This window comes from Paroedura picta, chromosome 12 (assembly GCF_049243985.1).
Source record: "Paroedura picta isolate Pp20150507F chromosome 12, Ppicta_v3.0, whole genome shotgun sequence".
NCBI classification, from domain to species: domain Eukaryota; kingdom Metazoa; phylum Chordata; class Lepidosauria; order Squamata; family Gekkonidae; genus Paroedura; species Paroedura picta.
In genome coordinates this window covers 42,066,281-42,091,923 of record NC_135380.1, presented here as the reverse complement: position 1 = coordinate 42,091,923, position 25,643 = coordinate 42,066,281, and the positions used below count along the sequence as shown (strand labels likewise).

At 47.4% G+C, this 25,643-nt stretch overlaps 2 protein-coding genes across 30 annotated transcripts in view; both read right to left on the bottom strand.

Annotated features, from left to right (window-relative positions):
• The window catches only part of POMT1 (protein O-mannosyltransferase 1), a 29,463-nt gene extending 15,830 nt beyond the window's left edge, over nt 1-13,633 (bottom strand). Inside the window, exons 1-10 of one of the 7 annotated variants that reach the window (XM_077307065.1) lie at nt 13,455-13,633; nt 11,006-11,076; nt 10,480-10,622; nt 10,048-10,154; nt 8,496-8,546; nt 6,119-6,265; nt 5,120-5,231; nt 3,735-3,800; nt 1,997-2,090; nt 1,097-1,252 (exon numbers count right to left, since the gene is read on the bottom strand). In XM_077307065.1, coding sequence (XP_077163180.1) covers nt 1,097-1,252; nt 1,997-2,090; nt 3,735-3,800; nt 5,120-5,231; nt 6,119-6,265; nt 8,496-8,546; nt 10,048-10,154; nt 10,480-10,601 — 855 coding nt within the window. In that variant the 5' untranslated portion in view covers nt 10,602-10,622; nt 11,006-11,076; nt 13,455-13,633. The remainder of the gene's footprint in view (nt 1-1,096; nt 1,253-1,996; nt 2,091-3,734; nt 3,801-5,119; nt 5,232-6,118; nt 6,266-8,495; nt 8,547-10,047; nt 10,155-10,479; nt 10,623-11,005; nt 11,077-13,454) is intronic. The other 6 variants (XM_077307066.1, XM_077307068.1, XM_077307070.1 and 3 more) reach the window with 6 other exon arrangements.
• Nucleotides 13,634-15,950: 2,317 nt separating this feature from the next.
• PRRC2B (proline rich coiled-coil 2B) overlaps nt 15,951-25,643 on the bottom strand; it is a 100,465-nt gene continuing 90,772 nt past the window's right edge. For 17 of the 23 annotated variants that reach the window (XM_077305938.1, XM_077305930.1, XM_077305925.1 and 14 more), the window contains 3 exons: nt 23,906-23,983; nt 22,643-22,724; nt 15,951-20,788 (listed from right to left, as the gene is read on the bottom strand). In XM_077305938.1, coding sequence (XP_077162053.1) covers nt 20,648-20,788; nt 22,643-22,724; nt 23,906-23,983 — 301 coding nt within the window. In that variant the 3' untranslated portion in view covers nt 15,951-20,647. Of the gene's footprint in view, nt 20,789-22,642; nt 22,826-23,905; nt 23,984-25,643 lie in introns of all 23 variants that reach the window. The other 6 variants (XM_077305937.1, XM_077305949.1, XM_077305939.1 and 3 more) reach the window with 3 other exon arrangements.

Here is a 25,643-nt window from a genome sequence, read left to right as displayed (position 1 = left end):
CAGCCCAAAGCATCCAAAACATCCAAGAACAGTGTGTATTCAACCTTTGTTTGAAGACTGCCTACATATGTAGGGAGATAAGAGCCCAATATCTCTGTTAAACCCAGGGGGTTAAGCCAATTGTCCTGAGTGTTGTAACTCAGCAATTTGCCATTCTAGTCTGTTTCTGAAATTCCTTTGCAACCAAACAATAACTTTGAGATCCACTGAGTGTCCTGGGAAACTGAAATGTTCCCCCAAAGGTTTCCTAGTTCTGTGATTCTTCATGTCACATTTGTGTCCATGGTGTTTGACCTGTTTGCCCTACGCTGAGAACTAAAGGGCACTGTTGGAATTTGATGGTATATGCATCAAATGAGCAAGTGAAGGAGCCTGAGATGGTGTGGTTGATGTTGTTGGATTGTGGGTGGCATCTGGGTTTATTACAAGCTTTGGTACCAGAGTCCATGTTCAAATTAAATGTTGTATTATTGCAGGTGAGGAGTTGCTTGGGGGGGGGTCTGTCTATGGGCAAGAAAGAAGAGAACCCAGAACATCTTGATTACAGACAGATGAATCAGTGAACTGGAAAAGCTCTCTATTTGAACTGTGATGAGCAGATACAGGATATTCACAAATGCAGTGTTGTAAAGGTAAAGGTATCCCCTGTGCAAGCACCGAGTCATGTCTGAGCCTTGGGGTGACGCCCTCCAGCGTTTTCATGGCAGACTCAATACGGGGTGGTTTGCCTTTCCCAGTCATTACCGTTTACCCCCCAGCAAGCTGGGTACTCATTTTACCGACCTCGGAAAGATGGAAGGCTGAGTCAACCTTGAGCTGGCTGCTGGGATCAAACTCCCAGCCCAGCAGAGCTTCAGACAGCATATCAGCTGCTTTACCTGCGCCACAAGAGGCAGTGTTGTACATGCGATCTATTACAGTAGTTTGGTGTGCTGGAAAAGGATCTGCTCCTAAAGGTACCACTGGACCCTACCTTTGTTCAGCAGCACAACAATGCAAGATGACCTCATGACCCAGTTCGACTGGATGCCCATTTGGGCAAAACTGGTCCATTTCCTCCCCTTTCCTAAATGGTCCTCAGACCTTTCTTCCTCACCTCTAAGCTTGCTTGGAAGGCGCTGGTCATGATCTGGTCGTGAGGCCCGGAGCGATACAGCAACATCAAGTGGACGTAGAAGAACAAAAGGTATGTGGCTATGGGGATGACCACAAGGGCCAGGGCTCTGGCCAACAGGTGACAAAGCAGAGAAACCTAATGGGAGAAGAACACAGAAAGTCCCCTCTAATATCCAATTGGTTACAGGGCTCCCGGCTGGATCAAGCTCTCAAGAGCAAATAAAACCAATAGGCAAAAAGTGGTGTCTCCTTGAGATTTATTAAATGCAGTCCTAGGTTATTTAAATAATTTTGCAACCAGAACGGACACTCGGTGTAATTGCAAAATTATTTAAATAACCTAGGACTGCATTTAATAAATCTCAAGAAGATTTATGAAATTATTTAAATAACCTAGGACTGCATTTCATAAATCTCAACAAGATACCACTTTCTGCCTATTGGTTTCGTTTGTTTTGGGATGTATTTCTACAAGAAACCGTGTTTCTTTATATGGACTGGATCAAACCCCCCAACAGGCTTACATTTTTAAGGAACACAAGTCACCCAAATAAAAAAGTTGGCTCATTTTAGAAAAACTTGTGAAAATGAGACAACAGACTGACCAAAATCCTACAACCTTCATGTTGAGGTGGCCTGACTATCCTTCTGCTATTAACCATTTGCATCCAGGGCCACAAGACTGTCTTGCGTGGCAAAACCAGCTACCTTTATGGTGTTTTTCCCACCAGCACTGCACGCAATCGACACCCTTCCGAGAAAGTCGGCCTCTGCTTTAGCATGGCCACGGCAGATCTCCAGAGATCTGGAAGAACTTTTCTTCTGAGAACTCTTAGAAACACCAAGAGGTGACAGCAGCACAAAATGCTTTGCCACTTACGTTGGGCACGCTCCGATCGCCAACCAGTTGCCACGAATGCACTCCTGCCATGGTCAAAAGCAGGATGTAGGTAAAGAGGCCCATGTACTTCACCCTGTGAAATCAGCACCAAAAATGGGCAAAATGCACCCAAATCATCCTGAGCACACGTTGCATTAAGCATGCAAACATTCACAGGCGAAAACGCTTTTCGTCAGCTGCATTTCCAAGTGCCTTTGAAGATGTTCCAAACACGGCAAGGGACAAAGAGCCACCCAGGGCCAGGGCACACTGCATAGGCACACTGGGCAGTTGTCCAGGGCCCCACAAGCATAGGGGGCCCATGCTAATCTGAGGGACCACCTATCTGAATACACTCCCTAGAGATCAGACAATCAGCAAATGTCAACCAGGTCCTAGGCCCCAAGGAAGTTTGCTTGGCCTTGAGTTGAGCCAGGGTTTTCTTGTCTCTGGCACTTGATGGAACGAGATCCCAGAGGAGATCAGGGCCCTGATGGAGCTCACTGGCTTCCACAGAGCCTGACTTCCTCCAAGTCTATGGTTGAGGCCAATGGAAAATACATCTAAGACATCTGAGGAAAGACATACGAGGAAAGGTTGGGGGAGCTTGGTCTGTTTAGCCGGGAGAGGAGACGACTGAGAGGGGATCTGAAAACCATCTTCAAATATTTAAAAGGCTGCCATGTACAGGGTGGAGCAGAGTTGTTCTCTCTTGCCCCAGAGGGACGGACCAGAACCAATGGGATGAAATTAATGCAAAAGAAATTCCGTCTAAACATCCGGAAGAAGTTCCTGACAGTTAGAGCGGTTTCTCAGTGGAACAGGCTTCCTTGGGACATGGTGGGTTCTCAATCTTTGGAGATTTGTAAACAGAGGCTGGATAGTCATCTGACAGAGGGGCTGATTCTGTGAAGGCTTAAGGGGTTGGCAGGTTACAGTGGGTGAGTGTCCTGCATAGTGCAGGAGGTTGGACTAGTCGACCCAGGAGGTCCCTTTCTAACTCTATTATGTTATGATCTAAGGGGGCCTCCCTCATCTCCATTGCCCCTCTCCTCTCTCACCCATAAGGGACCAGTTTTTGACAAGTTGAAAAGTGTTCAGAGAAGGACACTAGGACAGTAGAGAGGTTGGAATCCATGACTTCCAAGGAGACGTTGAGAATGTTGTGGGTGTGTCGCTTGGGCAAGAGGAGAGGGCAAGGAGTGATGGGATAGCTGTGTTTGACTCTGCAAAAAGTAGACTTGTTGGAGAGGGGGCCAACTTGTTTACTGCAGCTTTAGCAACAAGGACTAGGGGCAATGAGTTCAAATGATGGGAAAGAAGGTTCCACTTAAATATTACAAAGTGTTTCCTGACAGGGAGGGCTGTTCGTAGATGGAATGCACTCCCTTGGAGGGTGGTGGAGTCTCCTTTGTTGGAAATTTTTAGGAGAAAACTGGATGAGCAAGAAGAGTCTGTGATTTTTAAATATCTAAGGGGGGGCTGGCCTCAGTGGCCATTTGTGGTCTCTTCCTGCTTTGTTTGATCCTGAAGCATTCTTCTTTTGCTGCTCCTGAATGAGCTTCCCATCCATTTTATTGGGCAGCCCCACATTCCAGTGTTCAGAAGAAAGCCAACTCCAGCTGTTTTCACCACACCACTGAGAATGTTCTAAAGCTCTTATTAGGCCTCCCTTCCCTTAACTGCAGAACTTGCAGGATACCTTCACTGATTGGAGGGGGGGGGGATTAATACTTACCCAACGGCGCAGGCACAGGAAACACCTGTTAAGCAAAGCCAAAACCACCATCGGGCAGAAAAGGGACTTGAATAGGAGGACAAGAAAAACACAGAAACCCAAGAAAGATGTATAAGTAAATATGGACAAGCAGTTCAAGCCCCACCATGTTTAAGTCCACTGTCTCTGAAGAAATGTTCAATGCAATGAGAAAGAGGTGGGCCTGATCCAAATATCCCTGGATATGTTCAGTTTTCAGGAGTACTGATAATTCTGACTGAGCCCTGAGCATGGCACCAATGAGACAATATATCAATACAGAAAGAAGAAGAGTTGATTTTTATACCTTGCTTTTCACTGCCTGAAGAAGTCTCAGAGCAGCTTCCCATCGCCTTCCTTTTCCTCTCCCCACAACAGACACCCTGTGGGGTGGGTGAGGCTGAGAGATACCTGATATCACTGCTCGGTCAGAACAGCTTTATCAGTGTTGTGGTGAACTCAAGGTCATCCAGCTGGCTGCATGTGGAAGAGCAGGGAAATCAAACCTGGCTCACCAGATTAGAAGCTGCTGCTCTTAACCATGACACCAAGCTGAAAGGAGCAGTGCAGGAGAGAAATCTGACTCAGCACACTCAGGTTTAGAACTAATTCCGTTTCCCCAGCAATGAGGGAGTCAGAAAAGGCCACTGATTATAATTTGCATAAACTCTCCTGAGTGTGGAAAAAAAAATACCGATAAGGAATCGTGCCCCTTATGTGAAACATCTACATAAGGGGCAAGAATCCTTGTCCCCTGCCTACTCCCCCCTCTCAGACACACACACCCAGACTCCCCCCCCACTCCCCACTCCCTTTCCCTCCTTACCTTTGGAGCTCCTGGGCGCAACAGCTGGGCCAGACACCATGGGCAGCGCCTCTGTGGCTGGCCTGCCCTCTGTGGGCACCGCCACTGTGGCTAGGCCAGCCTGCGCTGCCACAACTATCCCGGCCTCCGTAGCTGGTACCCAGCACTGAGGCTCGCTCGTTGCTCTGACATCACTGCGGCTGCCAAGTGCCTTCCGAGGCCATTCCTGCTCTCTGGAGGGTGGGAGCGGCCTCGGAAGACCGGCGCTGGTGCCAGAGCAAGAAACAGGACTCAGAGTTGGGCCTCACTGCACTGGTGCCGCCATCACAGCTATAGGCCCTCTACTGCCGCGCTCTCTAAGGCGGGACAATGGATGTCATGTCTCTTAGCAGTAGATGTTCCACATCCATAAACCCCAAATAAAATGTACTTAGATGCCGACACCCTGTTTTTCCCCCAACTGGCTTATGCAGAAACTAGCCGGAGAACAGAATCAAAGCAAAGCTGGAAGGAGCCACATTTTGACATCTTATTCCAAGATGACTTTTAAAGGGCTTGTTACCTGTGCCTCTGCAAGTTAGAGAACTTCAGGTAGGATAGGACGCCCAGCAAGATGAAAAAGATTAAGACCGACTCCAGGAGCATCAGCCTCGATTGCGTGATCAGGGCATTCTCTGTTAGGAATGAAGGGAAAGGAGAGGGATGCACTGCATTTTAAATATGCATCGTACAAGCAGGATGCCTGTAAGGAACTGCAATGCAGGGAGTGGGGGGTGTTCGGAAATCCCACTCCTCCCTCCTAAGCTTTCCAGGGCTCTATATACTTTCAGGGACTCACCCCCACTTTCCCCCTTAACTGACCAAAATTGCTCTCCACTGACCGCAGTTTTCTGACCTGGTGGAACAAGCTGTCGGCTAAGATCTAAGCCCAGACAGAGCGGTCAAAGTTCCGCAGGGCCTGTAAAATGGTGCTTTTCCACCAGGCCTATGATTGAGGCCATGGCGGCCTAGCTATCAAGTGGGTCCCCTTTCTTTCCTCTCCGTGTTCCCCCTCCTTCTTCCTATGAGGGCATATTTATTTTGTTAACAACATTACTGGTGGATAGGATTGGTGCAGATGGTGGGAAGACGGAGCTGCATTGGATGTTATCACGTCTTAATGTGCTTATTGTACTTTTAACACTGTGGATGTTTCAGTGCCGTAAACCAGGGGTAGTCAACCTGTGGTCCTCCAGATGTCCATGGACTACAATTCCCATGAGCCCCTGCCAGCAAACGCTGGCAGGGGCTCATGGGAATTGTAGTCCATGGACATCTGGAGGACCACAGGTTGACTACCCCTGCCGTAAACCATCCCAAGCCCACTTGTGGGGAGGGGCAATGGAAAAGCCAAAAAATGAATACATTAGAAATAAGCCTTGTGTGCCTCATGGGGCATGCTCGGTCCTCAACAAACTACCCCTTCCCCTTTTAAACTTTGCAAAATCATTCTCTCTACACAGCTGAGGAGGTTGGGGAGGCCATCCTATCCCTACGGACAGGTGAAGGGGCTACTGCTTACCGAACAGAATTAGCAGGGCAGCCCCATGCGCGACGAGGTGGGGAAAATGCAGCTCCACCAATATCTGGTACGCCAGAGGGACGCACAGGGCACCCGTGATGGCGGGCAGCAGCCGCAGAGTCCAAATGGGCACATTGGAACTGTATTCTGCAACAGGGGAAAGCATGATCAAGACTCAGAAGCTGGTGGGAATGACAGATCTATCCCTGTAAAAATATATATACCACCCTTAACTCTATAATATTAGGGCTTGCTCTCTTTCAGAACCGTCCAACTTTTGCTTTGTGATTTTATTATTACTATATATACTAGCAAGAAAGCCCATTGCAACCAGGAATGCAATGGGCGCTAGGACCCAGAGGACACCGGGAGGTGCAGATCTCTCTGTGTGTGTGTCTCCCTCTCCCTCTCGCTGCATGTCTCTTGGTGTGCTTCGCAGCTGGAGGCATAGCAGGTAATTAGGGCTGGTCTGTCTGTCTGTCTGTCTCTCCCTCTGTCACAGTAGGGACGGCTCTCCCTGTCTCTCTTTCTCTGTGGCAGCAGGAGCCATAGCAGGTAATTAGAGCTTGTTCTTAGGAGGGAAGCAGGGCTGGTCAGCAGCTTGGGGCAGGTCACTCTGTGTCTAAGGGCTAAGTGGGCGGAGCATAGGCCCTGCCTCAGACAGGCCACGCCCACTCTCCACCCACTCAGCTGGCTAGGGGCTCTGTGCCGGTCTGCCAGCGTATCCAGCATTTTAGCCCTGGATGCTCCCCAGGATACATGTAAGCGCTCTGGGGGTGGGAGCCTCAATTTTCTTTGGGCTGGGAAGCCGCCGAGGGGGGGGGGAAGGGTTTTTCCGTTCTCCTCCCCCACAAAATGGCAGGAAAGTGCGGTTGGGACTTTCTCCCCTGGCCTTTCCTGTCATTTTAAAACTGCGCCGTGGGCAGGAGCCGTCGGGGGGGGAGGCTGCCTTTCTTTCCTTCCCTCGTTCATTCCTTCCTTTCTGCCTTTTTGTCTTTTGTCCTGTCATTCTTTCTGTCTGTCTCTCCCCTCCACTACCCTGTTAGCGCCTGCTGCAATCCTGACTGCAGCGGGCTTTTTTACTAGTAAAATATAAAGTGAATGACGAAAAACACTGCTGCAATTCACCATATCTGTCTCTCACTGCTACCCAAAGGAAATCAAGGCTAGATGTTCCTGAAGGGGCTAGGACTTTCCCCACTTTCCTCTCTCCCAGCATCCCCAAATGCCCCTGAAATCATGTTCCTTCCCCATGAACAGGATTTCAGCAGGACATTTGGGACTCCCGTTGGAAGGGTGCTGCAGGACTAACCCTGGTCCCTGCATGGAAATCTTTGACCCTGCAGAAAAATCTGTCAAGATCCAGTCCAGTACCTTAAAGTCTCACTCATTTACTGTGACAAATAGTTGTTTGCACACTCGGCAGGCAGCAGATGCCTCTGCCTGACTCCATCATGCAAGGGACAATCAATTGAAGGGGGCTGTTCAATGCAAACATTTTGTTTTCAAGTGATCACTTAACTATCTGATTAACTCTGCCAAGCGACGGTGATAGTAATGTGCACCTGTCTTCCAGTGCTGTTGGCTGACAAGGATTACTGACCCAATGTACACGGACCTCATTAAAGACTAAGGAAGGGCTGTCTGAAGGCCAAGCATTATTACTTATGGAGCTCTTGACAAAAGTCTGTCTTGATAAGCCAGCCTTTCTCAACTTTTTTATTATTAAGAAACTCCTGAAACATTCTTGAGGCTTCAAGAAATCCCAGAAATGGCACGATCAGGCAGAATATAGTTGGGAAGCAGAACACAACCCTATTTCAGACTCACTGGGTGGGGGGACACCTGTCTGCTATGAGGCACAAATGGGCGACCATATCTGCCTTCTAAGTGAGGGGAAATGAAATGGACTGGCTCAAAACCAGCCAGTTCCTTTTAGGGCTTCTGGGTCATTTGGGTTCGGGGGTTCAGTTTGGGAGCACCCTGAACCAAATCGAAATTTTCCGGTCCATGCCCTTCCCTGGATATCAAGTCTGAGAAACACAATTTACACTGTAAATATAGTCAACAACCTAATATTTGCAAACAAATGTAGACAGTGTGATAGGAAGATAGGAAGAGCTGCAATTCTGCCAGCAATATGAACTGTTTTAGGTCTCCATATGAGTCTCCATATGGGTAAGGTTTACAAATGTCCTTTAAAAAAGGGGGAAACGCATCAGAAAGACAGATCTTTGCCATCGTAGAATGCGCTAAATAGCCCTGGGATTAATATAATCTGTCTCCCACCTGACATAATATCGTTAAGGTCTCATAATAATTTAGGCACTTCTGAGCAGAAGGACGACACACAGATATAGCAAAAACCATCTCTTACCAGCACCGATTCTGTTCCATAAAAAATTCCCATCAAACCCACCTAGGTAACCTAAAACAGAAGTGAAGGAAGAGAGAACCTAAGAAACAATAAGGACTTGGGAGCGTATATTAATAGTTTTGGGACTGGTGGTAAAGAACGTGATTTTAAAAAGCAAAAGATTAAACTCTTTCACAGTGATAGTCAGTTAATATATCATCCTAAATACTTCCATGGAGATAGAAAAGAACATTAAGAAAATCCATTTGCACCTTTCAATTCGGATATCGCCAGCATGGTATCTATGGGCACCACAGCACTGGATGACCCCTTTCTTGGAGCCCACCAAGTGGTTTTTGAAAGTTAGAGGGGGCAGGTGGGCCTTCCACCCAGTAGGCCACTGGAAATTTGACTGGCTATGCAGATTTTTTTAAATGTTCTTTTGGCAGCAGCTGGCACTACAGCACCAGGGATGGCCAAACTGTGGCTCTCCAGATGCCCATGGACTACAATTCCCATGAGCCCCTGCATGTGGTGGCAGGGGGTCATGGGAATTGTAGTCCATGGGCATCTGGAGAGCCACAGTTTGGCCACCCCTGCTCTACACTATGTGATCGAAGGTAAACTATGGTAAACAAGACTAATTTGTTATTGAGCATGAACTTTCCACAACACCTGATGAAGCAGGCCACAATCCAAGAAAGTTTCACCCTCTGTAAATTAAAAAACAGCCAGCCAGAGGGAAGGGGCCATCCAGGCCATCCAGTCCAACCCCCTGCTCAATGCAGGATCAGCCTAAAGCATCCTTCATAAGTTTCTGTCCAGCCACTGCTTGAAGACCGCCAGTGAAGGGGAGCTCACCACCTTCCTAGGCAGCCGATTCCACTGTTGAACTACTCAGGCTGTGAGGAATTTTTTCCTGGTACCCAGCCAGTATCATTCTACACGTTGTTTAAATCCATTCCTGTGTTCCTATCCTACTGCTGCCAACAGGAACCTTTCCCTTCCTTCCTTCCTTCAAGTGACAACCTTTCAATTGCTTAAAGATTGTGTCCCTTCTCAACCTGTAGAAGCAATACATGCTAGCAAACTTAACCTGCATTAGATTCTGTTTCTCCCCAAATCCCCCTTCAGTAGGGTCCTCAGGGCTTTTGGTCCTCCATCCTTCCAGCTTCCAACTGCCACTGGTGAGGTCATCAGTAGGGCAGGACTAAACTAGGGCTTCGAATCATCTCCTCAAGGAACATGGTGTACGGCAGGGGTAGTCAACCTGTGGTCCTCCAGATGTTCATGAACTACAATTCCCATGAGCCCCTGCCAGCAAACGCTGGCAGGGGCTCATGGGAATTGTAGTCCATGAACATCTGGAGGACCACAGGTTGACTACCCCTGATGTACAGAGTCTGGTCTGGGGTCACTTGTTCTAGATTTTGATTTAGGGAATAATTCATTCTGAGTTGGATGCAGGGAGGGGGGGGAATGGCTGACTTAATTGTGTGACCCAGTCCCCTCTGGCGAGCCCTCACCATGGGGCAGGCAACACGTGCAAATGTACCACAATATTCTTCCCTACCTCCTAAGGCCAAAAGCATGTGACCAAACGGTGGGCCGCTGTCGTCCACAAAAAAGATCTGCTTCATGTACAGGGAGAGGAACTGTCCGTAGTAAACTTCATCGAAACTGAAATACCAACAGGAAAGGCATATAAAGTCCACACTGGATGCTTCAAGAACAGGGCTACAGGTACAACAACGATGCGCATCCCCAGCAACCGCCACCACAGTGCATTTGCTGTGTGGCTGAGGGTGGCTCCGCCCCCTATGACAGCCATTTTGCGACTCCCCCTCCGCCATGTCAGAAAGGCAGCAAGAGAAATAATTGCCCTACAAAATGGCAGTGAACAATGACCGACTGGGGACGAAAAAAACAGAGGTCCCCGCCAACCCTCCCCATCAAAAAACTGCCAGGCTCAGAATGAAATAGAAATACAAAGCATTTTACTTACACTACAGCTCGGGGGTAGGACAGCGCCCACAGCCGGTTTATTAATCCAGCAACAGTCAAAACCAACAGGTTGAGGTTTATTTCCACTGAAAGGACCACCGGGTGTTTCAGGAAGTGCAGCATCTTCTCCAAGCTTCTGGAGACTCAAAGGGGCAGGAAAAGCTTGTTACCATTCTGATCATGACACATTACTAATGGTCAGCATCTAGAGCAGCCTTTGTCTACCAGGGTTTCATGAAACCCTGGAGTTTCTTGATGGCCCTGGAAGGGTTTCCCAAATAGGTGGGAGTTAATTAATTTTTAATATATATTTTAAATCTGCTAAGCGTTTATTAGGTTGTGTGACCCTTTATGGTTATGTAGACCCACCTCCCCCAATCAAAATGGCCAATAATGGGCCTGGAGAAGGTAGAAGCGGAGGGGCTCTGGGTGGGCGTGTCCACAGCTGTGCTTTCCCACCATATTCTGCCTGATTGCACCACTTCTGGGGTTTCCCAAAGCCTGGAGAATTTCAGGGGTTTCTCAACCGTAAAAAGGTTGATCTAGACAATCTGCTTTCCAGGCACTTCACATGAGCTGTCTCGGATACTCGAGTCTGCTGCAGTTAAGAAAAAAGAAAATAAAGGAAAAATCAGAGAGTTTTGTGGAGAGAGGCAGCTTAAAGGCTCACGGATTTATTGGGGCAGCACTGTTCGCAAGATGAGCTGATGTAGAGCAGACTAAAAAGGAAATGCGACTATAAATCCATTTGTCTGGAAGGCGACTTAAGCTGCCATGTTTATCCAGGAGCTTGGCTGTTCCTACCAGCCCCAAGAGGGTACATGGGGAGTTGCCAAAGGCCTCTCTGCAAGTTCACACCAAGCAGAGATTTGAAACGCAGCTCACAGCACATACTCCAGTGGTTGTACATCAGAGATGGGTTTATTTTGAGTGTGACAGAAAAAAGCATGATGAGAGCTCAGGGAAGCAACAGTTCTTTCACTGGACTCAAACTTGTTCCGCTGTTTCACCCACCTAGTTCTTTGAGTTAGGGTACTGCATAACCTATGACTCATGAAAAGATACAACTGGAAGTGTCTTTCTAAGGACATATAATTCTGCTGAAACTCAGGGACTGGGAGTGATTGAATGTTCCAATGTGGAGAAATGGCTGAGTTACTCTTTCTTGCTACTTCAGAGAAGGTTGATTGGAAAAGGAAGCAAGGACTACAGGACCCTTAATGGGTTAGACCTCGGATTCAACCAGCCCAGCTGACTGCAGCCGGGAAGCCCAGAAACAGGGCACAAATATGCTCATCAATTATTTGTTTCCAATATCTGGTCATAGAATCATAGAATCAAAGAGTTGGAAGGGGCCATAAAGGCCATCTAGTCCAACCCCCTGCTCAACGCAGGATCAGCCCTAAGCATCCTAAAGCATCCAAGAAAAGTGTGCATCCAACCTTTGCTTGAAGAATCCAACCTTTGCTTGAAGAAGGCATACTGCTCCTGAACATGGAGACTATTTAACAATGAGTGTAAACAGCTGTCAACAGGCCAGTCTTCTATGAATTAGGCCAATCTTTTCAATCCACCTAGAACAAACCCAAAGTGGCCCCAGCATCCAACATTTCTCTTCTGCTGGGCCTATGGCTGTAGCCAGATCGATAGATAACTAGCTAGACAACAACTATACCAAAAATGAGCCTTCCTCCTGCCCCCCCCTGCCCCCTTCTTATATGTTAATATGTTGCGGGCAACAACCTGATTTTAATAACTGGTGATGCAACAGTATGGTTCACATAATTTTAATGTATTTTTTTATGTTCTGTTTTATTTTAGACTGTGTAAACTGCCCTGAGATGAGCAACTGAGAGGGGCAGTATATAAATCAAGAAATAAATAAATAAATTTCCAGCCAGAAGACAAAGAGAAGTTAAAGATTTGAAGATGCTGACAATCCTCTGCGGCTTGCTTCTGTGATTCACAGGTAAACTGCTCCTGAACATGGAAGTTCCATTTATCTCCAGTAACCAGTAGGCTTTTGAACTCTGGTGCTGGAGAAGACTCTTGCGAGTCCCTTGGACTGCAAGGCGAACAAACCGGTCAGTCCTAGAGGAGATCAACCCTGCCTGCTCCTTAGAAGGCCAGATCCTGAAGATGAAACTCAAATACTTTGGCCACCTCATGAGAAGGAAGGAGTCCCTGGAGAAGAGCCTAATGCTGGGAGCGATCGAGGGCAAAAGAAGAAGGGGACGACAGAGAATGAGGTGGCTGGATGGAGTCACTGAAGCAGGAGGTGCAAACTTAAATGGACTCCGGGGAATGGTAGAGGACAGAAAGGCCTGGAGGATCATCGTCCATGGGGTCGCGATGGGTCGGACATGACTTCGCACATAACAACAACAACAACCAGTAGGCACTGACAGACTGCTCCTCCTCATCCACAAATTAGCTTAATGCAACTTTATTCTCCCGCTTCATGTTTTCATGTCTCCAACCCACCCCACTTCTTGGCTACCGCTACTTTGCAGCCCCTTTCTCTACCTCTTAGTTGTGAAAATACTGATGGACAAATCTAAATGATAACAACAACAGCAATAAATCTTACAGCCCACCGTCCCCATAGGGTCAGGGCAAGTAACATCAAAATGCAACAGTACATTTCAAATAAATTACATCAATTAAATAAATCCAAGTTAGGTTTTAAAAATGAATTTAAGATAAAAAGCCCCCCAGTCATTATAATCAATTATTTATGGACCAGCATGGCATGTCCAATAAAGAGCAACTGTTAATTAATAAAGGCCTTTTAAAACTATGCAGAGTTTAAGAGAGGAAAATATTTTTTTTGAAATAGTAAGACAAAGGGGCGGGGGGAGGGGAACAAACAACACGATAGTTTTCACATTGCATTCATCTCCCAAATCCAAAGTGAAGGGAACCAGAAATAACTAGTGCTTGTTTGCTACACAGGGAAATGGTCTCAAAATTTACCTGTACACTAAACTGTAAGGTAGATGCAGTTCTTTGCTTTGTACAATAATGCAATTTCAGTCTCGGACCAAATTCCTGCAAAGCAGCTCATGAGAAAGTCTCCATCTGCTACCCATCCGCAGTGCTTCTTGCTTTTCTACCAGCACAAACGCCTCCCCCCCCCCCCCCCCCCAAAATGAACCCAGCCCGTCAGCCTTACTGACCCGACAGAGATGGGCCGTACCCATTCTAATAAGAGGGGGAGTCCACGAATAGGAAACGAGGCAGGCGGGGAATGACGTCACTTTCAACCTATACGCGAAAGGCCGCTACGAAGAAAAGCCAATGCCGGATGTGACGTGACGGAACGTGACAGGGGCGGGCAGAAACAACCGCGCTACCACAGCGACGGCGGGCCTAGGCTCGGGGTGGCTAAAGTATGGCTTTCTAGATTGGACTACAATTCCCATGAGCCCCTGCCAGTATGCAGGGGCTGGTGGGAATGCTGAGCTGTTAGATACATATGAAGTGTAAGGACGCTTGCTAAATCAGTTCAGAGGCACGGTAGTCAAACTGCGGCCCTCCAGATGTCCATGGACTACAATTCCCATGAGCTCCTGCCAACATTCGCTGGCAGGGGCTCATGGGAATTGTAGTCCATGGACATCCGGAGGGCCGCAGTTTGACTACCCCTGTTAGACCCAGCATTACCATTGGGGAGAAAATTAAGGCAGCTGCAAACACATCAATGCTAAATTATTGCAGCAATGGTAACCTCAAGGCTAGACTATTGTAATGCACATTATCTGGGTCTTAAAGTCAGCTCAGAAACCCCATGTAGTACCCAATGTTGCATCTTGGCCGAGATCACATCCATTCCCATTAGTTACAAGGTTGAATTCAAGGTACTGGCTGCTTTCACACATAGAATCCTTCATGGTCTTGGGCCAGCATACCTGCACTGTCTTGGACATTCCACTGCAGGAGCTTTGCTTATCTGAGCAAACCCTCCTGAGGCTGCCGCCCTTTGGGTGGGTGAGATCAGCAATAGCCTGTACACCAGGGGTAGTCAAACTGCGGCCCTCCAGATGTCCATGGACTACAATTCCCAGGAGCCCCTGCCAGCAAATGCTGGCAGGGGCTTCTGGGAATTGTAGTCCATGGACATCTGGAGGGCCGCAGTTTGACTACCCCTGCTGTACACATCCATACTGTTGTGGCATGCACCTTGTGGAACTACATGCTTAGAGATGCCAAACTTCACATGGTGGCTGGCAGGCAACAGACACTGGATGAGCTGGAGAATATGGCTACCTTGGAACAATTTATGGCAGGCAAATAGGGTCTGGTGACATTTTGGAGACTGATTATGTCATTTTCTGTGCTAGAGGCCATTTGGTCAGACCGATGCAGTGACATCCACAATCTTGCATTTGACGGCACCTGTCTTACCAGTTATTCCTCCTCCTTATAAGTATCAGCAAAAAAACCAAAACAAAACAAAACAAAAATACTCACTGAAGTGGGCTCCAGTTTATGAAAGCTTACATCAGTTAGCATACAGCCTGTCTGCAGAAGGGGATTTAAAAATCTATCATTGAGAAGGCAGGTTGTTTGGGTAGAAACTGACCAAGTTTCTGTCTGAAACATCCGATTCAGTCCACCATTTGCATGAATAGCCTTCCATGTTAGTAAACCTTGGAAGGAGGGCTGGTATATAAACAGGAAAAAGAGCTGGCTTTTTTGTACCTTGATTTTTACTACCTGAAGGAATCTCAGAGCATTTTACAATCATCTACTTTCCTCTCCGCACAACAGATATCCTGTGAGATAGGTGACGCCAAGAGAGCTCTGAGAGAACTGGTACTGGCCCAAGGCCACCCAGTTAACTAAATGTATCTCAAAACAGCTTGCAATTACCTTCCCTTCCTTTCCCTACAACAGATAGATACCCTGTGTGGTAGATGAGGCTGAGACGTAGGGTTGAGCACTTTGGCCTCTGAAGCAGCCGTTCACGTCCAAAGCAGCCAGCAGCGCGGGGCAGGGGGAAACGGCACCAGTGGCGGTGCACAACCCGGTGCCTGTATGCAGGCGCAGGGCGCTGCACCTGCATGTGTGAGCTGACTGGCGCACCAGCACCACCCCTCCCCCCACGCCACTGGCTGCTTCAGGCATGAACATCTGCTTCGGCGGCCAAAGCACACAACCGTAGCAGAGAGCTCTGAGAGAACTGTGAATGGTCCAAGGTCACCCATGCTTCATGTGTCCCAAAGTGGTTTACACTTTCCCTTCCTCTCCCCACAACAGACACCTTGTGAGGGAGTGAGGCTGAGAGAGCACTAAGAAAACTGCGAATGACCCAAGGTCACACAGCCAGCTGCATGTGGAAGAGGAAAGGGGAATCAAACCCAGTTCTCCAGCGTTAAGAGTCCACCACTCTTGAACCCCTACACCAAGCTGGCTCTGAACCTCTACACCACTGCACCTAGAGTGTGCCAATTCCAAGAAGAGTTAATGTGGTTTTAATTTTTTTTATTTAAATAAGGAGAATTCTTTCATATGGAAAGAGCTAATACAATCACATATCTGAAAGGAGAAACAATAGAGACCGAAAACAAGAAGAGGAGGACGAGAAAGTGTGTCGCCGCTCGCCACCATTGGCCTGGTGATCCTGTGATTCGAGGCCCAGTCTGCAGTTTAAGGTTTCCCAGAAAGATATAAACTTGTTTGCGTGTTAACATATTTAGTCATCGTCGGCTCTTTCAAATACCTGGTCTACATGGAAAGACAAACAGAGGAAAGGCCAGAACAAAACAAAACAAAAACGTGTTTTACTGTACAGGTTGCGAGGTTAAAAAGAAGTACAATATCTTCTTTAGAGTCAACAATTGCCATTTATACAGGAGAAAAAACTTGCCGCTAAGGATGCCTCCACATGCCAAGCTGCAATTCCCACCTTCCAATTAGATGTCTACAACTCGAAGCCACTGGACCAGGCAAAATAAGGCCACTATTCACATACGGTGGCCTGAAAGGTCAAAAAAAGTAGCTAGGCGAAGATCTGCTCTCACTCTCTCAGTAGCCAGCTTAGTTTCGCTGCTTCAAATGATCTACTCATCGGATTGTATGGGTCATAGCTACGCACTTTTTAAAAATTCTGCTTATCATTCCATTGATTTAAAAAAAAAAACACCACGGTTCTCATTCCTAGAAATCAGGCCCTCCCCAAAAATGACGGCGAAAAGGATCCATGTCTTTGCATAAAGTCATAGGCCAACCTCCCCGCAAGTCTTCCAGAAAAGTTCCCTGCACCACATAAATACATTTTCCCACAAAGCAGGGAGACCGTGTAGCTGGTCTTAAACACCTAGCAAGCTCCAGTGCAGCTTGAAGCGTTCTTTCAGAATGTTTTCTCTCTTTTAAAAAAGCTGTAGACAGTGGACTGTCTACAGTTGCGTGAATGTATTTGGACTTCAGTGGGCAACAGAGAATCTGTGAGTGTTGACAACAAGCCACAGAACATTCCTCTTGGGAGTCACCCCCTAAGCAACCTCTGCTGTTTCCTCCTTGCTATGCTCCATGCCTGGCCACAAATCCTTGCTGGCCAGTGTGATTCACTGGCCACAAATCCAAAAAGGGCAGAGAGAAAGGAAGTCAACATGGGAGGCGGGCGAGTGAATCACACTTGCCTTCAGCTAAGTTGGCTGGTAAGAGTACACGGCATCCACGGCTGAAAGCCGCGGCTCTTAGCCCACTGAGGCTATGAATTATGCTGCTTCTTTCCCTTTCAACAGCATCTGGAATCCGGTTTCTGAACAGTCTCCCAGCGGTAAGGAACAGACACACACGAGCCGAGTCCAATGATGTGCTGATGGACATGGGGGGGGGGGGGGGTGCAGATCTTCTGTGGACCGGGAAAGAAAACCGCACCTTGATATTTCCCAGTTCATGCAAGAGAAGCTGCATGGTCGCATGCACATGTATTAATCCAAGATGACAGCTCACAGGAGTGCTTTTGCCCCCTGCAACCATCAGGAGGGGGAACAGAGAGCCTGCAGCCCCACACCGACATTTTGTGACTGCCCAATTCCTTCCGTCCCAAATGGGTGCCTCTCCCCAGAGAATGTTAGTCTTCGGCACAGATTTTCAACATTATTATAAAATGCTAAAGCTGGTTAAAAAAACAAAAATCAACTCAAACAGATAATAAAGTGGCAAACAAAGAGGGACACTGCATTTTAAAAAAAGGGCCCTAGGAACAGCTTTTGGTGCTAAAAACAGGTCTCGTAGGCTGCCGCTGGCAGTCATGCAAATTGAAGGGGGAAAAGGCAATGGAAATCATGGGCTATTTCTTGGCCTTTCCTGCACAGAATAAGTTCAGACATAATATATAAATAGAGCAGTGAAAACATTTACTTTTCACCTAGACCTACGACATCAAATACGTATAAATAAATCCTAGTGTTTTGTTTTTTTGTCGGAGGGGAGGCAGAGAGCCATGGGGATAAAACAGGGCACCCCTTCCCCCCTCAATAGTAAGTACTGATTAAATTTACATCAGGAGTTCCTGAAACGTCTTGCAACTAGCAACAGACCCAATTTCCCCTTCCTCACCCCAACGGCAAGGGAATCCGTCGAAAAGTCATGTACAAAAAGCAGGGAACGGTTGCGTCTTTTCAAATGCATCCAGAGCGTGCAAAGGAATATGCTGATAGTAGCATGGTTTTCATCTCATTAAAGGTTTGGATGGAACCAACTGAGTAAAAAAAAAAGGGGGGGGAAATAAAGAAGGGCATCTAATGAAGCAGATTCAGAAAAAAAAAATCAATTCCTGATATTTCATAGCGGAGGCATGAAGCAAGGGGCGAGGGGAATATACTGGTTAGCTAACACCACATCTTTTGAAAAGCTTGGGGAAAGAGAGGGGGAGATAAGTAAGCAAACGACATCTTAGACCTCAATATTTCTAAACCTCAAACCACTAGAAGATGCTAGAGGAAGGGAAGAACCTTTCGCCATAAAAGCCAACTTCCTCTCCCCGCCAAGAAATAATCCCCCCCCCAAGGGTCATTCATTAATTTAATTTTTTTAAGTACCATCTATCTGAAATTCCTTAGTGGTTTTCTATAAAGGGATACACGTGAGGTGGGAACGTCTCTATAGCTAAGTTAAAAGAGCTTCGAAGTCTCAACCTAAAGCTACTGTATAAACCAGGTATGGTCAAACTGCGGCTCTCCAGATGTCCATGGACTACAATTACCATGAGCCCCTGCCAGTGTGCAGAGAGCCACAGTTTAGCCACCCCAGTAAACGTTCCAATTTATACCCAGTTTAAGAAATTAAAATGTATCCTTAAGAAATCCAGGAGGATTCTTAAGAATCCTTAAGAAATCCAGACCATTCAGATCCTCCGTTCGCATATACATTCTTTGTTCAAAATGTCATCTTTGGAACAGCCAGGAAATCTACTGGCTTGACAACCTTCTGAAATGCTGCAGATGCAGTTTGCCGCAAGCAAGCTATTGGCGATGAGAGAAAGTGAGCCCCCCCCCCCTTATGTATTCATGAAGGTTAAGAGTTAAAAAACCAAAGGGCAACTCAGGTGCCTCAGGTGACTTCTAATATCTTTTGAATCCAAGCCCATATATGAAAAACTGAATCCCTCAAGGAAGCCTTTGGAACTCCTGGCAGCTCACCAGAATACGATGTCACCTAGAAGCTACGTCTGGTCACTCTGGGCAGCAACTGCAGCAGAAACCGTGGGACCCAGAGGAACGAGGGAAAGCGGAGGGGGGGGGGGGAGAAAAAGAGGATAAAGTTGTCCTGTCCACAGTGAATTCTCTTTTGTCTTTTGCCTGATGTGGTTTGCTAATGCCAAAATGTTTCTACTGATTTGCTTTGGTACAAAAGCAGGAAAGCAAAGCAGAGAGGGTGGCGTGAAGGAAGGGGAGAGAAAAGAAAAGGAACCACCCCCCTCCCCCCCAAAAAACCCAAACAAAAAGAAATTCTAAACTGAAACTCTGTCATGATGGGGTAAGGAGTCTGAAGGGATGGAGCACAAAAGTGTGTGTGTGTGTATGCATGCGCAAAGGCAAATTCTCAACGACCAAAAGTAGTCCAAATAAACTCACTGCGTCTGGCCAGCACCTGGTTCATGCAAGGGGAGGGGCGTCCTTAGCAATTCTACACTGGGTAAAACTTCCTGAGAAATTAATCCCTTCCCCCCAAACTGAGGGTTTCTAGGAAGTCACAAAAACCAACCTAAACCCTGTATCAATGCCTCAACGGGGAGAAGCGTGCATGGGAAAGTTGGCCGTTTCCCGAAATGACAACAACGCAGATTCTGCTGCCGCACACCAGGAGGTGGGGGAGACCAAACGATACGTCCCGTAACTGAAGCTGAGCGGGGCAATCTTTTGAGATTTGATGCATTCCTTGTAAAGCTCCTTTTTGTGCATTTTACTTCTAAAAGCCAGTTCTGCCTTGAACAAAACACACCGAAATTTCCCCCAATGCCTTGACAGGTTTACTATTAAGGAAGTGAAGGATCCAGGACCTAGACAGCTCCATCTAAGAGCCTAGAAATTTCATGTCAGTACACAGGACACCCCCCTCCCCAATAAAAGTTAAGAGTGTGGGTACATCTGAGTACGTGATCAATTCAGGAGGCATAAAAGAAAGGGAGGGGGGTGGGATATGACAGAACATATAAAAGTTCAGCTATTAAACAAAGACACAGCGTTCTGTTTTGCTTAAAAACCCCTAGCTGTCTTTTTTAAAAGCTTCCCGAGCACTCCCCTCCCTCTGGATGCCACTCTGTGTGAGACAGGAATTAGGAGGCGGGGTGGGGGCTTCACCAAGAGAGCATATCGCTGCTACACGTGAGTAGGGGAACAAGGAACAGAAAATGGCTGGAGCCGCTCAACAGTCACAGGGGTCGGGATCGGGTAGGTCGCCTTTTTTTTTTTTTTTTTTAAAGCAAGCAGCCAATATCAAAATCCACTGTTCGATAATTGCTTTGTTGGGAGAAGGACTTGGAACAGGTTGCTTCGGGCAGCTGTTATCCTGGTCATGAGCTGCAGATCTGGCAAGAGTCTCTCAGCACTTCCGGAGGGAGGAATGGAGGAGAAACGTGGGGAGACCGGCCGAGCCCTTCCTCTCTCGCCCTCGGTCCAGTCGAACAAGCTGGCCGGCATCCAGAGGGACAGAGTCGACTAGGCCTTGCTCTCCTCCACTTTGACGGCTTGAGGCTTGATCGCTCCAGTGCGCACGGGCTTCAGCTGACTCGCGGGGGAGGGCTCCTGCAGTTTGATGGCTCCCATGTTGGCTTTGCTTTCGTCCACTCGCTGTTTTGCCTGCAAAAAAGGGAGAGAGTGATGGACATAGCCAGGGCTAAATATGAATGAATGAATGAATGAATGAATGAATGAATGAATGAATGAATGAATGAATGAATGAATGAATGAAGCCCTAAAAATGCACTTCAAAGGGCACACAGCTGTAGGGACCGGGTCCTATGGCATCCCCCACAGCCGGCTCCGGGAATAACACAGCCCTGGGAGTGATTCCTTGTGCTAATCTTGCCTGCTGAGTCTGCCTGAGTCTCAACACTGGCCATCTTCCAATCTTCAGGCAAAGCCTGTGAGGAGAAACAAAGATGCTGGGCCCATCTTTGTCAAAACCCTGGTTGAGGTCTTGCCACGTGCCCTGCCTGATGTTTTATGCTGTAACGCTTCCTGTCTCTGCCCTGCAATCTGTTTCCCATCACTTGCTTGCTTCAGGGGTGACCAAACGGTGGCTCTTCAGATGTCCATTGACTACAATCCCCATGAGCCCCTGCCAACATGCTCATGGGAATTGTAGTCTGTGGACATTTGGAGAAGCACCGTTTGGCCACCCCTCCTAGAGTTATGTCTTTGATCCTGTGGCCATTCCACCTAGGATCTAAGCGTGAAAAGCCATGCTCTCTGCCCTGTTGCCCTGGGACTTTGGAGCCAGGGTGGCCGTTTCAATAACATGGGTGATTCGTGCCCAAACTGTTTGGATCTGCAAAGGGCCACAGGTTTTGCATTGATAAGGGGTGTCTGTGTAGAATCCCCAGTCTTAGCAAGTAGCCCGTGATGATCCCATCGCTTTCTCTTCCATAAAGTGCTTTCTTTACCTAAATGAAGCCTGGTTATTGGGAGTGATAAGAGATTCTCGCTGTCTTCCCCTTTATAATTTTTTTGTTGTCCACTCACAGCTGGCCTGTGGAGATTTCGTAGGGTTTTTGAGGCAAGAGACGTTGCCAGAAGGTTTGCCACTGCCTGCCTCTGCATCATGAGCCTGGAGTTACTTGGTGATCTCTCACCCAAATCCTGACTGAGGCCCGCCCTGCTTAGCTCCTGAGATCTGACCCAAGACTGCTGTATTTTCACTACGGCAATCCGAAATCTGTTCCTCCTCCCCCCCACCCATTTCTAAAACCAATCTATGCTATGCAAAGCAGCATTTATTTATTCTGCTTCCTGGGAAAGTGGAAAGAAAGATTGGCAAGCCCCCAAAGCCCCCCACCTCCTCTTTCTCTGCCTTCACTGGACTATACACCTTCAAGCCTCTCTTTGCACCCATCTGGCCAGCTGTGACCATTTGTTCAAGGGCCGGGGATTCAAGAAGAAGAGTGCCTTTCCCCACAACAGACTCCCAATGTGGTAGGTGAGTCTGAGAGAGCTTCTGACAGGACTGCTCTGCGAAAGCAGCATTATCAGGGATGTGACTAGCCCAAGGTCACCCAGCTGGCTGCATGCAGAGGAGCAGAGAATCAAACACGGCTCACCAGAGTAGAAGCCACCGCTCTTAACAGCAATGGGGCTATCTTCCTCTGTATCAGATTGTCCAGTCCTTCAGGGACCCCACAGCAAGCCAACAGTCCTGAAAATACAGTGTCGATCCCCTGGGCAATGTAAGATATTGGCTACAGGAGGGGACTTGCCAGCGTTTCCTAGATTCCTTTTTGGTCAGGAAATTGGGAGCCAATCCCAGGCCGCCAGGCCCTCCCTCCAATTTACTGCCAGATTTTGAGTTCATGTGGAAAGATGCAGGTCATGGATGGACATGAGGGAAAGGCGGCCGTTTTGCAGAGGAGTAAGAGCAAAAGCCAGGCACCCTACAAGCCCTGCTGTTTTACGCACCCTGCAGAAAAGCTTGATTTGGTGCAACGATAGCCTTACCTGTTGGATGTAATGCCCTTGCATGGAGGTCATGCCGACGGCCGGACCAGCAGGCTTTCCACTTGGGCTGGCGGAACTAGGCCTGGAAGGTCAGGGAGGGGGAAATCAAATGATGGAGAATTCAGAGAGGGAGCCCCAGTAAGCAACGGCAGAATCATGGATGTATGAACCCGGTAAGGGCACCTGCGAACGACAGCACCTTCAGATGTGGTGAGTTAGTAATCGCGAAGGCACTGGGGATTTGACTGAACATCTTTATCACTTCTTGGGGAGTTACCCAGGGCCCCTTACTATTCAGAGTGGAAATATAAATCGATATTAGTCCTATTTCTGTTTTTATAGCGGTAGTGTTGTGAAGGGCCCTCACACCTACTATTGACCTGTCAGTCCTTTGCAAACTTCCCAACAGAAGGCTGGTCCAGCATCCCCACCAGTTAAGCCCATGGACACCAGAGAGATACAGAAGAAGTTTTGCTTTTCTTCTTCTAATACACTTTCTTTTTTTTGGGAGGGAGGGGGGGAGTTGTTGCTGCTAAATGTTTCCTGGTCTGTAGGCAGAGCCCTGTCTATTGTCTATGCCAGAAGAACAGACCAAGAAGAACCTCAGATCTTCCCTTGTAAAAACACAGACTGATTAGTTGGGGATGTAAAATGGCAGCTCCCTCCTGGTGGATCCCTTGCACATTTATTTAGGATTATTTATTATTTATTAATATGAGCCTCTTGTGGCGCATAGTGGTAAGGCAGCAGACATGCTGTCTGAAACTCTGCCCATGAGGCTGGGAGTTCGATCCCAGCAGCCGGCTCAAGGTTGACTCAGCCTTCCATCCTTCCGAGGTCAGTAAAATGAGTACCCAGCTTGCTGGGGGGTAAAATGGTAATGACTGGGGAAGGCACTGGCAAACCACCCCGTATTGAGTCTGCCATGAAAACGCTAGAGGGCGTCACCCCAAGGGTCAGACATGACCCGGTGCTTGCACAGGAGATACCTTTACCTTTTTATTATTTATTAATAATGATATTTATTTCCCCCCTTCTAAAACAGACTCTGCCTTCAGGTAGGTATGCTAACAGCCTGGTGGAGAAAATGTCCTGTCTGCACATCATGCCTCTTTTCAAGAGATGGGACTTTCTTCTCCAGGCTGTCAGTGAGGGGAGGACCCCTGTGGCCTAGACCCCTGGAGGGCGGGGGGAGAGGGGGGTCAAATCAGAAGAGGCGCCACCTTAGAGATCTAGGAGTGGATGGTAAAAAGGAACACTTACCGCTGAATTATGCCAAGATCAAGACTACTTTGTTCACCAAAAGATACACAAGTGGAATACAGAGAACAGGCGAAGGACCTTGTGGAGAAATGTGTTTTAATTTGGAGGTTTGGGCTGTACAAAACCTTTACAGTTAAGTTTTTAAAAAGCTTTTCTTAACAGAGAACAGGCGGGGGGATGGGGACGGGGGGAGGGACACAACTGCACCTATCAATGCTTTAGGAATGCTAACAGCTTTCTTGGCCAAGTCTAGGGCAGCTCAAGCATCCAGCTGGAAGCAAAGAGAGGCCAGTCAGCTTTTTGATCATGGGGGTACCGCTGAAACATTTTTCAGGCTTTGAGGTACCAGGAAGTTATGTCAGCTGGCCACTCCCACCCCCACCCCCAAAGTGACAGGAGCAAAGGTTTAAATGGCTGGGGCCCCTCCCCCTCCAGGCCCATCCTTTGCTACATTGCAAGGGCGTGGGTCAACCTGCCCCAATAATTTTTGAAAATTAGAAAACCTTTTTCTTTCTCAGGATGGCTCTCCTCAGGATGGCCACCATTTTGAATCCCCCCACACTGTGGTACCATTGAGGGGGGACTGCAGTACCGTTTGGTACCTCTGCACCATGATTGGGAAGCCCTGGGTAAGATTGTTCTCTTCCTTTTTTTCACTTAATATTAATATTTATTATTCAAAAACCAACAAAACAAACATTCATATGAGATTAAAACAGAGTCCCAAACAAGCTTTTCACCAAAATATACCCAACACCATTATGTAACCCCAAGGAAACTAGCAAAAATTTCTAATAAAAATTCCAATAAATGTTAGAAGTGTAAACAGGTGAAAGGATCTTTTTTTTTTCATATATGCTGGCAGTGCAGAAAAGCTAAAGAATATTGGGATATAATTTATAATGAGATGAAAAGGTATTTAAACATCATTTTTCTAAATTAAAAAAAAAACAGAGCATTTTCTGTTAGGTATATTAAATGAAGATAACCTGAAAATCTACTCAGAATTATTTATGTATTTTATGACAGCAGCAAGGATTATTTATGGCAAAAACTGGAGAAGCGTGCGTTTTTTTTACACCTTTCTTTTATCTTCCCTGATCAGTCTTAGCAAATTCTGAGAAGACAGATACAGGTGGGTAGCTGTGTTGGTCTGAAACAGCATAACAAGGTTTGAGTGCGATTTTATTAAAGGTATAAGCCAGGGGTAGTCAAACTGTGGCCCTCCAGATGTCCATGGACTACAATTCCCAGAAGCCCCTGCCAGCATTCGCTGGCAGGGGCTTCTGGGAATTGTAGTCCATGGACATCTGGAGGGCTGCAGTTTGACTACCCCTGGTATAAGCTCTTGTCTGCATGTGCACTTTGAAACTGTATACCTCGAATAAAACTTTAGAAGAAGAAGAGTCGGTTCTTATAGGCCACTTTTCTCTACCCGAAGGAGTCTCAAAGCGGCTTGCAGTCGCCTTCCCTTTCCTCTCCCCACAACAGACACCCTGTGAGGTAGGTGAGGCTGAGAGAGCCCTGCGATTACTGCTCGGCCAGAACAGCTTTCTCAGTGCTGTGCTGAGTCCAGGGTTACCCAGCTGGCTGCGTGTGGAGGTGGGGAATCAAACTCAGTTTGCTAGATTAGAAATCAACACTCCTAACCACTACACCCCTGGTGCCACTGGACTCAGGTTCAAATTCTGAGAGACTGTGTCTGGCCCAAGGTACCCCAGCAGTCTCACCATGGAGT